A 13,723-nucleotide genomic window follows, 5' to 3' on the forward strand; every position below is an offset into this window, starting at 1 on the left:
TACTTTTTATAACATGTTTCTGACAACAAAATAATCCAAGATCACTACTGAAAATCTGAAGAAAAAAAAAAAAAAAAACCAGAAGAAAAATCATCTCCCAAAGATAAGCACTGGTAATATTCCATGTATATTCTTCCAGTTGTGTGTATAGATAATGTTTTCAACAGAAATGGGACGATGTACTACAGTTACAAAATGTTCGTTTTTAACAATACATTGATTTTCCTGTTATTAAACCTTTTCCAATATAATTTTAATAGCTGCATGTGATTAAATTAGATGGTTGAATCTATGGAAAGAGCTGGCAGTCACCCAGGTTATGTTCCTAAAACTAGAGTTTCTCACTGAACTTCTTCAGTAGACATGGAAGATGTGTTTCTCTAACAACGTCATAGGCCACTGGGCAGGAGCAAGCATTTAAAATTTTAATTGTCACCTTTGGATTTGAAAGGGTAATGGCCAACTTCTTCCAGTGATAAGCTCCATAGAAAAGGTGCAGAAGCTTTAATTAATTTGCCACCTGTGGTTTGGCTGTCAAAGCCTGATTCCCTCCCTGTCACTTGAGTATTTGAAAACTAGTGTGCCAAAAAGTCCAAAAGTGTTTATTTGCTTTCTAAAACTTTGAAGCCAAGGAGACACAAAATATACTAAAAAAGGCCAGCAAATCCTGAAATTACTAGCCACAAAAAATTCCTTTATTGGAAGGAATACTTGAATGAACTGTATCTTTATAATTTCTAAACAATGAAAAAAAATCAATACTGTCCTGGTTTATAAAGAAATCCTGTGTGCTTAACCCCTAGATATCTTGGTAAATAATCAAAATTTTGTTTACAATTGAGCCTAGGGAATTCCCTGGAGGTCCAGTGGTTAAGGATTTGGTGCTTTCACTGCCGTGGCCCAGGTTCAATCCCTAGTCGGGGAACTAAGATCCCACAAATTGTGCGGCCAAAAATTAAAATAAAATAAAATAAAATAGAGCCTAGGACTAAATAAAAATTATAAAGTGACTTTATAAAACTTTAATAATGTAGGTTGTACACATGACAGAAAGTTATGGAGATATTTAGAATTAAGTATATTATCATATAGGGTAACTACCCTATATAAAGCTTATATAATATAGAACACATATTTTTATTTCTAATCCCATGATGCATGAGAGAGTTATCATTTATGAGATTAGTTAACCTATGGCTCAATTAGAGTTCATATTAACTATAAGAAGAAAAGTCAACTTTCTTTTAAGTGCCATTATAGATAATATGGCCATGACTATACATCCAGTCATAAAGGTTTAAAGTTAAATGAGACCCTCTGCAATCATTATGATGGATGGTCTTAAATAAAACTTTCTATTTGTATGGAGAATTCAAATGTAATTACTTATCAAGACATCTATAATCCTACACGTTATATCAGTTGTACTATGCAATCAGAGAAGTCTATGCGTGCGTGTTTGTGCTCCCCACGCACCTGACGCACAGTAGATGCACAAGGAATACTGGTTGACTGACTTGATTCTCTGTGTTTATGAATATGAGGAATCTCAATGACCAGGCCAGGAATCACACAACAAAGGCTATCCAATGGTTAAAACAGCAATTACAGTCACTGAGGCTATGCATTTTACTGTAGTGGATAACGTCTCCTTTTAAAATCTAGTTACTCTTACTTTAAAGCACTGTGGACTTAGCCTTTATTTTCAGTGTAGTATAATGGAAACAGCACAAAATTAGGAGCCAGAAGAGTTGGCTTACTACTAAGCTGTGTGGTTACCTGACTTTCTAGGCCACAGAATTAACAGAAGCAGCAAATCAGAAGGGGCCAAGAGTGGGGATAAGAAAAAGGAAGAGGGGCTTCCCTGGTGGCACAGTGGTTGGGAATCCACCTGCCACTGCAGAGGATGCGGGTTCAAGCTCTGGTCTGGGAGGATCCCACATGCCACAGAGCAACTAGGCCCATGAGCCCACGTGCCACAGCTACTGAAGCCCGCGCGCCTAGAGCCCATGCTCTGCGACTGCAACAAGAGAAGACACCGCAGTGAGAAGCCCGCGCACCGCAACGAAGAGTAGATCCCGCTGACCACAACTAGAGAAAGCCCGCGTGCAGCAACGAAGACCCAATGCAGCCAAAAATAAATAAATTTAAAAAAAAAAAAAAGGAAGAGCGTCGCAAAAGAAACAGTGCCACCAGCAAGAAGACACAGAGCAAAAAGACAGAAAAACTGTAGGCACAAATTTTTAAAAAATTTTATTGAAGCATAGTTGATTTACAACACAAATGTTTTATAAAGCATTGTAGTCTATTTAAAACAAATAACCAAAATATTGGGTGTAAGATAGGCTTAAAGATGTACTGTACAACATGGGGAATATAGCCAATATTTTGTAAAAACTGTAAATGGAAAGTAACCTTCCAAAACTGTATTAAATTTTTAAAAATCTCGGTTATTTAGTAAAGTGGATTATCACAAAAGCTAAAAAATAAATTTAAAAAATAATAATAAAATAGAGCAAGTAGTCCTAAAGTTTTTCCTAAATATAGTAGTTAATATTTATAACTGTGATACTAAGTTGTCAAGATAAGAATAATTATAAAATATATCCCTTATTAAAAGGCAGAAATGCATGCGATACATGCTAGACATATTTCCACCTAAAATCTCAAAATGTAAAAATGGTTCAATGACATGGAAAATGTACTGAGGTAGAATTCATTCTTGAGTGTTTGATAAATGAGGCATCCAGTGCAAGTGTATATATTTGTGCATACATGTAAACGTTTGGCAAAGAAATCTGGCATTACATCCACATGGAAGGAAGACGTTATTTCCCGCAGAAGACTCCTGTTTAAAGTTATCAGAGGATCCTAGATGTTGTCACCTTGCAATATCACTTTGCTGTTTGTATTTACAGTATCATAAATTACTTTTTAGGTGGGGTATGCTTTTTATAGAGACACATCATTCTTCAACATCCATTCTTCAGCTAAAGCCAGCTTACTTTCTAAACATAACAAAATATAGAGATCAAAGATATCTGTTCATCAATTAAGAGGAAAGAAAAAATACCAAATAAGTAGAGATTCAATAAAGGAAGGAAAAAACCCAAGAAGCTCTTTTTAGAAACAGTCTCTGAAATAATCCATAAAGCCACTAGGTGTTGCTATATGCCCAATAAAGAAAACTGCTACAGGGATTTTAAAAGCAGTTTTGTTAACCACATACGTTTTCAACTTCCCTTAAATCCAATCTTCCCTTTAAATTAGCTATAATTCTCAATAGCCAAGGAAGGGGAATGATTAGTAGAATTAAGAATTACGACGAGGTAATACTTTTTTCCCACAGGTAAAATGCACATCATGATAACGAGAGACATAGAAACATGATCCAGCCCCTTGATATAAAACAAGATCAAGCCACTCAGACGCACTGTTTGGAAAGCTAGGTTTTATTAAGAGCCCATTCCTACTTGGCAAGGCACAAGACCACAGACACAGAGCTGGATTGTGATGGACACATAGTCAACAAAAGGGATGAAGTACACTGGTTGTATCTGAACTCCACACCCCTGCTCTTGCTAATTTAAACATTTACTGATTACTCACTCCTTCAACAAACATTCAACAAACACCCATTACATACCAGCCACAAAGACTGCTGCTCTCTTTCAAGAAGCTTACATTCCACTTGTGTGCATTATATGCTGGGGAATAAAATGAGACTAAGGGGATGTGTCTGGCCGTTAAGTTGCTTGCATTTCAATGCAGGAGACAGCTACACATTAAGAAAGGACGTGCCTCTTGGTGGAATATTACAAAGGTCTGTGGGAGGACAGAGAAGCAGCCTTCATTCTTTCTGGGGACAGATGGAAGAAGTAAGGTAAGTAGCATCTGAGATCTCCCTAGAAGGAACACCAGAATTGTGGAAAGGATGTGGTCACAGCAGGAGGAAAAGCATGGAGGAAGTGCCCTGTGTGTGTGAGAAGCAGTGACTTCCCCTGTGTGGCTGAAGCCTGAGATGCCCGGGAGTGCAGTGGGAGATGAATCAGACTGAGAGGGACCTGAATGCTGGGTTAAGAAGTCTGAAAATTAGGCTGGAGGCAATGGGGAGTCAGCCAAGGGTTTCAGTCAGAGGAGCGGCATGATGAGAGATGTGTAGTTAAATAATTCTGTCAGTGGAGTGCAGGATGACCTTGGCTGGGGAGTGACTGGAGGCAAGAGACCAATTAGAAGGTTAAGGAAATAAACCAGCTGAGATGCGGGGCCCCAATTAAATCAGAGATGGCATTTGCCAGGGCTCAGTAATTGCCTGGAAAGGTGTCAGGGCGGAGGGAGAGAGGTCAGTCAGTGCCAGTGTTCCTAAGGTAAGTTAAACCCTTTTCCCGAAAGAGCGAATATGAGAGAAGGAAGACTGTTTAGGCAGCGGTGGAAGGCGGGGTTGTCTTCTTCCGGAGGAGAGGGGTTGGGGGTAGAGGATTCCATTTCAGAGTTCAAGGACAAAGATCCTGTGTGACTCCAAGGCCCAGTGATCTGATTCTCACCCTCATTCAGCCTGGCCCAGGCTTTCCTACAATTGGCAGCTTTTGCCAGGTATCCTTCTATAACGGAGGACCTGAGTGATCACTTAATTTGCATTTAATATGAGATGTTAAATGAAGCTCTGAAATGGACTTGAGCTTTTAAACACAGGTGAATTCAGTGTAAGTATATTACATACAAGTTAGTCCTTCAAAACCTACTTAAGGACTAAAATGAAGCCACTCTTAATTAAACCTAAATGAGGTTAAGGAGCACCTGAGGACTAAAGCAGCGCACCTGAGTGGCAGACACTAGGATTGGGCTACAGTTGAGAGAGAACGGGGCCACCCTGAGGAGCACAACCCAATAGCGCCGCGTAGAGCTGTGAGCTCCTCAAAATCAGAATGTAAGTCAAGTCATTTGGCGGAGAGGAAGGATAAGTCCCTGGTTTTTCTCAGGGCACCAGGGCTACCAGAGTCAAGTTTCCTATCATTCTAAGCCGTGTGGCAGAGCGCTAGGATGGAAGTCCAGGACAGACTCCAGGTCACCTCTACAAACTGCCATAGTAGTTGAGACAAACCATAGCCATCTTCCTGCCTCAGTCTCCTCATTTGATTAAACAGGTAACAACGCTACTGATGTCTTCACAGGACACTGTGAGAACAGAACGCAGTCGTGTATACAAACATGCTCTCAACGACAACGCAGCAGCAACAGTACCACCCTTCTCGTTTACCTTCTTGTTCTCTATTCTCCTCTTTCTTTTCCCGCTCACTTGTTGCCCACCTTCCCCACTACCCCTTCCCACCATCTCTGGGAGACCGAGGAGCGCATGTGAGTTCACCACTGTCTTGAGCAATGCGGCCTAGGAACTCAACGAGGACAGATGCTTGCCAATCAGGTTGGGTAGAAGGACTTGATTCTCTGGGCTTTGAGCCCCACTGCTGAGAGATGGAAGAGGCTGGGCTGGATGGGCAGTTCCAGGCAAAGTGGGCAGTGAGCAGTGACATAAAAAGGAGAGGTTTCTACCCGGAATTGAGAAAGCTCAAAGAGCCTATTTAATGTAAAATTTAAGTATAGTATTTCCTCACAAAATATGTTTAAAAGCTATAAAACTGTGAGAAGGGAAATTAACAGCTTCAGTGAGAAGGGGGCAAGAGTTGGGGGTAGGGCTGGAATTCAGTGGATTTAAGCATCCTGGAGTAGTCAAATATAGTAGCCTAAGAGAGGCACATGTGAAACTAGCTCAAATGTACCAACAGGCAGTAAAATAATTTTCCCTACTTCACTGATACCAGATATTATAAGAAAGGAAAAAAACTTTCAATTTTATCAAAAATCTGTATTTGTTTTAAATTTAAAACTCACAGTGTTTTAAATATAGACATATTCATTAACAAGTATTGGTATTATCACCTTTTCTCTAAGATTTCACCCATCTCATTACTTAATGGAAAATATACAGGTTTAAATCCTAGTATAATGACTTTCTTGCTCTACGACCTTAGACAGGCTATTTAACCTCTCTAGCCTAGTTTCCTCATTTATGAAATGGGGAATAATAAACCAACCTCTTAAGGCTCATGGAAGGATGAAATGAGATAATCAGAGTAAGTGCTTAGTACAGTGCTTGGTCCCCAGAAAGCACTCATGAAATGGCTGCGTAAGGGTGCAGACACCACTGCATAAGTGGCCCGAGTTGAGGTCAGGTGGGTGGGGACTGAATCACAAAGGTCCCCGTAGGCTATATGAAGACTGAAGCTAGTCCCCCTGGGTTCAAATGCTAATTCTGTCACTTCATAGCTACACAACCTTGAACAGATTATTTGCTCAATGTGAATACGCTGCTGGTAAAACATACTATAGCCTGTAGGAGTAATAGCCTGACATAATATAAGCTTTCAAGTTAAGTATGAAATATCAAGGATAAATTATGGTAATAATTCTAGGTACCTACAAGAATGCTTTTCAGGAGAGGTGAAAATGCCTTACAGGTTTTATTTAATTAATCTTCATAGATGTCTTAGGAGTTAGAAGCAAGTGGGTATTATTATTTTTTTTTTTAACATCTTTATTGGAGTATAATTGCTTTACAATGGTGTGTTAGTTTCTGCTTTATAACAAAGTGAATCAGTTTTACATATACATATATCCCCATATCTCTTCCCTCTTGCGTCTCCCTCCCTCCCACCCTCCCTATCCCACCCCTCTAGGTGGTCACAAAGCACCCAGCTGATCTCCCTGTGCTATGCGGCTGCTTCCCACTAGCTATCGGTTTTACATTTGGTAGTGTATATAAAAAGAAACGAAATTGAGTTGTTTGTAGTGAGGTGGATGGACCTAGAGTCTGTCATACAGAGTGAAGTAAGTCAGAAAGAGAAAAACAAGTGGGTGTCATTAGTTCCATTTTACAGGATGGAAGGCAAAGAAAAACGTGGCTTGGTCGTAACTCTACTGTCATATCTCCTCATTCCAACAAAAGAACTAGGCATTCTAAAACCACAGACCCAGGTCTAATATTACTTCCCAAACATCTGAAAGTTTGCCTTCAGTTCATTCATTCAACTAAATAGATATTGATACCGTCAAACCTTTTCATCAGCCAAGATTACTCTGCCTAACTTTTCTTATTTTCTTTTATTCCCCAAACCATCTTTTCTGTTTTAGCCAAGATGACTTTCTGGTGCTCACTTAAGTCCAATACTGAAATGTCGACCTTTCCAATATTATTCCAAGCTGTTCTATATATTATGTGTTGAATAATCTCCCCTTCCATTTCTGAAATGTATCACTCCCTGCCTTTATTTTTTAAATTTAATTTAGCTTTACATTTTTATTAAAATAAGTTAAAAATATAACACTATGGAAATTTTCAGTCCTGGAGATTACTTCTAGAAATTCTAGATCAAATACTTATACTTTATTACATTTTCATCTTCAGATAGTAACTCACCGATATGAATCATAAAGGCTTAACTCAATGTAACTAACTGCCTTCTCTTTAGCTCTTCCCAGAGTTTGATGTGAACATTATTACTTTTATTTCTTCTATTTTTTCTTTCTTGTTCCTTTAAAGTAAAAAGGAAAAGTGTTCACTTAAGCTGCTAGACACTGTAGAACGGACTGGCTCTCTACAGCCCCCTGGTTAGCATATTTTAAGCTTATACCATATATTCTTGATTAAAAAGCTTCATTTGTTCCTAATAAGACTTCTATGCTTACATTTCACTGGGTGTCAGTAGAGACAAGCTTAGGCTGCTATTTTGAGTGTGTGTGTGGCGGGGGGGTGTAGGGTGTCACTCCCTGATGGCTGTGTTGCTCAATACAGGCAAACCTCGGAGATACGGCGGGTCCGGTTCCAGACCACCACAATCAAAAGTGAATACTGCAATAAAGCTAGTCTCACAAAGTTTTTGGTTTTCCAGAGCATATAAGTTATGTTTACACTATAATGTAGTCTATTAAGTGTACAATAACATTATACCTAAAAAAAAGAAAGGACATGCTTTAATTTTACAATGCCTTATTGCTAAAAAATGCTATCATCTGAGCCTTCAGTGAGTCAACCTTTTTCTGATGGAGGGTCTTGCCTCGACATTGATGGCTGCTGAGTGGTCAGGGTGGTTGGCGGCAGATGAAAGTTAGGGAGGCTGTGACAATTTCTTAAAATAAGACAACCATGAAGTTTGTCACATTAATTGACTCTTCCTTTCACGAACGATTTCTCTACAGCATGCAATACCATTATTTGATACCATTTTACCCGCAGCAGAACTTCTTTCAAAATTGGAGTCAATCCCCTCAAACCCTACCACTGCTTATCAACTAAATTTATGCCACACTGTAAATCCTTTCTCGTCATTTCAACAATCTTCATAGTATCTTCACCAGGAGTAGATTCCAGCTCAAGAAACCACTTTCTTTTTTCATCCATAAGAAGCAACTCCTCATCCATTCAAGTTTTATCATGAGATTGAAGAAATTCAGTCACATCTTCAGCTCCTAATTCTAGTTCTCTTGCTATTTCCACCACATCTGTAGTTACTTCCTCCATGCAAGTCTTGAACCCCACAATGTCATCCATGAGGGTTGGAATCAACTTTTTCCCAACTCCTGTTAATGTTTATTTTTTTTGTTTGTTTTTTATTTTTTTGGCTGCACTGCACAGCTTTTGGGATCTTAGTTCCCCGACGAGGGATCGAACCCAGGCCTTGGCAGTGAAAGCGCCAAGTCCTAACCACTGGACCGCCAGGGAATTCCCTTAATGTTGATACTTAGCTCTCTTCCCATGAAATGCAAACATTCTTAATGGCATCTAGGATGGTGAATCCTTTTCAGGATGTTTTCAACTAACTGACTTTGCCCAGATCCATCAGAGGAATCACTATGTATGGCAGCTACAGCCTTACAAAATGTATTTCTTAAATAATTAAGACTTGAAAGTCGAAGAGACTCCTTGATCCATGGGTGGCAGAATGGATGTGTTAATAGGCATGAAAACAACATTAGTCTCGCTGTGCATCTACATCAGAGCTCTTGGACGACCAAATGCATTGTCAATGAGCAGTAATATTTTAAAAGGAATCTTCTTTTCTAAGCAGTAGGTCACAACAGCGGGTTTAAAATATTCAGTAAACTATGTTATAAACAGATATGCTGCCATCCAGGTTTTGCTGCTCCATTTACACAGCACAGGCAGAGTTGGTTTAACCTAACTCTTGAGGGCCCTAGGATTTTCTGAATGGTAAATGAGCACTGGTTTCAATTTAAGTCACCAGCTGCATTAGTCCCTAACAAGAGAGTGGGTTTGTCTTTTGAAGCCTGGAAGTCAGACATTGACTTCTCCTCCCTAGATATGAAAGCCCTAGATGGCATCTTCTTCCAATAGAAGGCATCTTCTTCCAATAGAAGGCTGTTTCATCTACACTGAAAATCTGTTTTTCAGTGTAGCCACCTTCATGAAGTATCTTAGCTACATCTTTGTGATAACTTGCTCTAGCTTCTACATCAGCACTTGCTGCTTCACCTTGCCCTTTGATGTTATGGAGATGGCACCTTTTCTTAAAGCTCATGAACAGAGCTTTAAGAGGCTCACAGCCTCTGCTGGCTTCAAACTTCTCTTCTGCAGTTTCCTCACCTCTCTCAGACTTCATAGAATTGAACAGAGTTATGACCTTGCTCTGGATTAGGCTTTGGCTTAAGGGAATGTTGTGTCTGGTTTGATCTTCTAACCAGACCACTAAAACTTCTCCATATCAGCAATAAGACTGTTTCACATTTTTATCATTCATGTGTTAAATGGAATAGTACTTTTAATTTCCTTCAAGAACTTTTCCTTTGCATTCACACCTTGGCTGTTTGGTGCAAGAGGGCTCACTTTCAGCCTTTCCCAGCTTTCGACATGCCTTCCTCACTAAGCTTGATCATTTCTAGCTTTCAATTTAAAGTGAGAGACATGTGACTCTTCCTTTCACTTGAACACTTAAGAGACCAGTGTAGAGTGATTAACTGATTTAATTTCAACATTGTTGTGTCTCAGGGAATAGAGAGGCCTGAGGAGAGGGAGAGAGATGAGGGAGAGGGGGAGCTGCTGGCTGGTGGAGCAGTCAGAACACACAGAACATTTATCAGTTAAGTTCGCTGTCTCCTATGGGTGTGATTTGTAGCACCCCCTCCCCAAATTACAATAGTAACATTAAAGATCGCTGATCACAGACCACCATAACAAATATAATAATAAGGAAAAGTCTGAAATACTGCAAGAATTAACAAAATGTGACACAGAGATACGAAGCGAGTAAATACAGTTGAAAAAATGTTGCCAATAGACCTGCTGGATGGACGCAGGGTTGCCATAAACCTTCAATTTGTAAAAAATGCAATATCTGCAAATGCAGTATCTGCAATAAAATGAGGTATGCCTATACATTTATTTTGGTTCTTTAATCCATAAACTCTTTAATAACAAACACTGCTTTTTAAAATTTATCCCAAATATGTAATGCATTTCAATGTACTCTGGGTATAAAGAAAATATAGGACTGATCATTTATGTGAAAAAGAATCAAGCTATAAATGCAATTTTTATCCCTTTTATTCATCAGAGACACAAATTACAGAACCAAGCTTGGCTTAATAACAGTAGCATATAAAAATGTTGACCTGATAACGCCAAAAATCTACTGTGGCAGATTCAGAGTTAATCAGAAGACTGAGAAAAAAAGGAGAAAACTCAAACATTTTTCTTGTTATTATTTGCTCACTGCTATCTCAAGAACATATAATTTCTCTCTGAAAACCCTAAGAGCACATCACATGTAGATCTGGAAAACTGTACAGGCCAAAGAAGCTTTTAACCTGGAATTTTACTGTTCCCGTAACAGCAAGCCTCTCTACCTTCTAGAATTGTTTTTAAAAATACAGCTATTACCTATATTAAATTTTCTATATTAAAAAAATAGACTTTTGAGGACTTTTTCTATGTGATTAGGTTTTAGACTACTGAACAAAGGAAAATCTCCCTTTAAATAAAATATTTCAGAATAAGAATTTTCTCGTGGCATTTTAAAAAGCCATTACGATTAGACCTCCTCTGTGGCAGAATTTTTGTAAAATGTCACTTTATTTGACTGGTCCTACCTAATAGTATACACAGACTTCACAGTAATTGTTCCAAATGTCAGAAGCATGAAATTTCTGTACTTCTCTCCGTATCTCATTATATTTATAATTTTCTTTTAAAAATATAAGTATGTATTCACTGTATTTGTCATCTGCCAATGTACATAAGCCCCCAAAGTTCTATGACCATGTCTACATATTTGGAATAAGACATTGCATAGAAATTAGGTGCTAAATGAAATCTACTGATACCTATGACATAAACTCTCAAACTAATTATATTTAGAGACAGCATTATTTTATACAAATTTTGCTGCTTTATTATTTCAGTATCTCAAGATTATTTTCAATAATGACCTAAATATATCTGAGATGAAAAGTAGGGATTATGAAGAAAGAGTTGTATTCTTAGAAGTGGTTCTTAAAGACCTAAGTGCTGGCAACTTCTTCCTTAGCATAAATTCCCTTCTCCTGTACAGTTTACCTCTTTAAGCCATTTAACTTTATTTCTTTAGCTTGAGAATTTTCAAAACAGTTCCCCTTCATCAGAAATGGAAGGCTGACCAATGCATGGTTTAAACTGCTTGTGTCAAACTCTGCTGTTCTTAAAAGCTGTGAGAAGAGCTATTTACTAAAAAGAGCCCAAGAGACAAACTTTAATCAAAGAAAAAAAAGTATTCCTTTCTTTGACTAGCATTTACAGATAGATAGCATCTATCTGTAAGTTCTTAGATGTTTATTTGTTTACATTTTTTCCTGAAAGTTAAAAGGAATGCTAATAGATATTGGGAAGAAAACTCCATTATTATCTAACCTGTTAGAAAAGATGATACTGACTTTCACAATACAGTGTATTCTTGGAAATCATGAGTCAGACTGTGTTGAGAGGTCAAATGCCCATTATTACTCCAACGTTCACCTGTGGGAACATGCTTGGGATACTCTACACCCAAGTGAGAGTTAGTCTGATTGCTATTAGGGAGCAGCCATGTGTTAGAAAGTAAAATGATGCCAGAGAAGGCTATTGTGTGAGGAAGTACAAACATGCTGAATAATGAGCATGCAAAGGTACAAAGTGACATGTTTACTTTTTCTAGCTAAAGATTAGTACAATGTAAATAACTATCAGTCCACCAAATTTACACATTTATTGCTACACTGAATTGAATAGAAATAAAAAGTTAAATCAAATTGAACATATGGTCAACTACTATGGATCCCCAATATAAACTGTAAATAATAAAAACCTTTTGTGATGTAAATATCTTATGTGGTATCCTCTAAAACGATTATCTGAATAGACTTCAACTGTAATCCATATAGCACGCACACGACTTAAAAAACAAAAGAAAGAAAGAAAGAAAAAATATATATATATGCAATAAAATTGCTATTTTGTCCTAAATAGCAACTCTGGTTGGGGACTGAAAAACTTCCAGCTCAAGGACCTGAGTTTGGTAAAATAATATGATCTGCAGGTCACTGCATCTGGCCTCTGTTAAATGGGTCTGGAAGATAGAGGAATTCCACAAATGCGAACTATGCATGGCTACCAGATACTACCTGCCTATCAAAACCATACTTAAAAATATTTAGCAAAAACAGCCCAATAACAATACAAGGGAATAAAAAATGAAACCAAGGTCATAAGGGCCTGGGTCTCTTTTCATTTTCCATTTTAAAAAATAAGCAATCTTGGAATGCCATGTTTCCTGATTTTCAAAAACAGGAGTTTGAATTTATTCAGGTACCAGAGAGACTGACAGTTTCATGCTTTTTTTAACTCTCATCTTTTCACTAGCAAGTCTAATGAGAACATCACAAAAGCAGAGAATGTTATGAATAGAATGAATGAATCATAGGATCCACCCTATGGACCCCATGACACAGTCATGGCAAATGCTAATTATCTGTACATTGCAAGTCTTACTCCTATGCTCAGGGAACCTCAAAATCTGCACCTGACTTGTGTTTGTGTCCTTTTGGGTTTATGTACCCTACTCTGTTACCCTCAAGGCACAATATAGTGCACATAGAGATCTTAATGAAAACAATTTAAAGCAGAGTTTATTCATGAGCTGTAAAAAGTGAAACTGTAGAACTAACAGTGTGAACAGAACACAAATGTCTGTGTTCTCAACCCCCAGCAGGAGCAGAGTGGAGAGGGATGAGGGACCACTTACCTCTGGTGTACCAAGAGCATGTTCTCCAGCTAAAAGCAGCATGCTCAGGCCTCCCATTTGAGTAGGATCTAAATAAGTCAAAAACAAGTAAATCATCAATTCATAACCATGAAGTACCTATAATCCAGAGTCGAAAAAGAATACTCACAAAGACTAGCAATCAGAAATCCAACAGAACGACATGTAACTTATTACAGAAAACTTCTGAAACTCTTTATGAAGGAAAAACTTGGGGTACATGTGCTTAGTACTCATACTTTTGTGGGCTTTTTAAATACTACTGTTGTCCACCATTCCAACAAAATACTTTCTTCAATACCACAGCTGTTTATAACATGAATTATCTCCTAATGTGATGCTTCTTTCCTTACTGCATGGCGAGTTTGGATGGATTTTTT

At 38.2% G+C, this 13,723-nt stretch overlaps 1 protein-coding gene across 9 annotated transcripts in view; it reads right to left on the reverse strand.

Moving 5' to 3' along the window:
- The window catches only part of BBX (BBX high mobility group box domain containing), a 286,046-nt gene that overhangs the window by 65,010 nt on the left and 207,313 nt on the right, over positions 1–13,723 (reverse strand). For all 9 annotated transcript variants that reach the window (XM_059921202.1, XM_059921201.1, XM_059921206.1 and 6 more), the window contains one exon: positions 13,326–13,393. In XM_059921202.1, coding sequence (XP_059777185.1) covers positions 13,326–13,393 — 68 coding nt within the window. The remainder of the gene's footprint in view (positions 1–13,325; positions 13,394–13,723) is intronic.

This window comes from Balaenoptera ricei, chromosome 4 (genome assembly GCF_028023285.1).
Source record: "Balaenoptera ricei isolate mBalRic1 chromosome 4, mBalRic1.hap2, whole genome shotgun sequence".
Taxonomy (NCBI): Eukaryota; Metazoa; Chordata; class Mammalia; order Artiodactyla; family Balaenopteridae; genus Balaenoptera; species Balaenoptera ricei.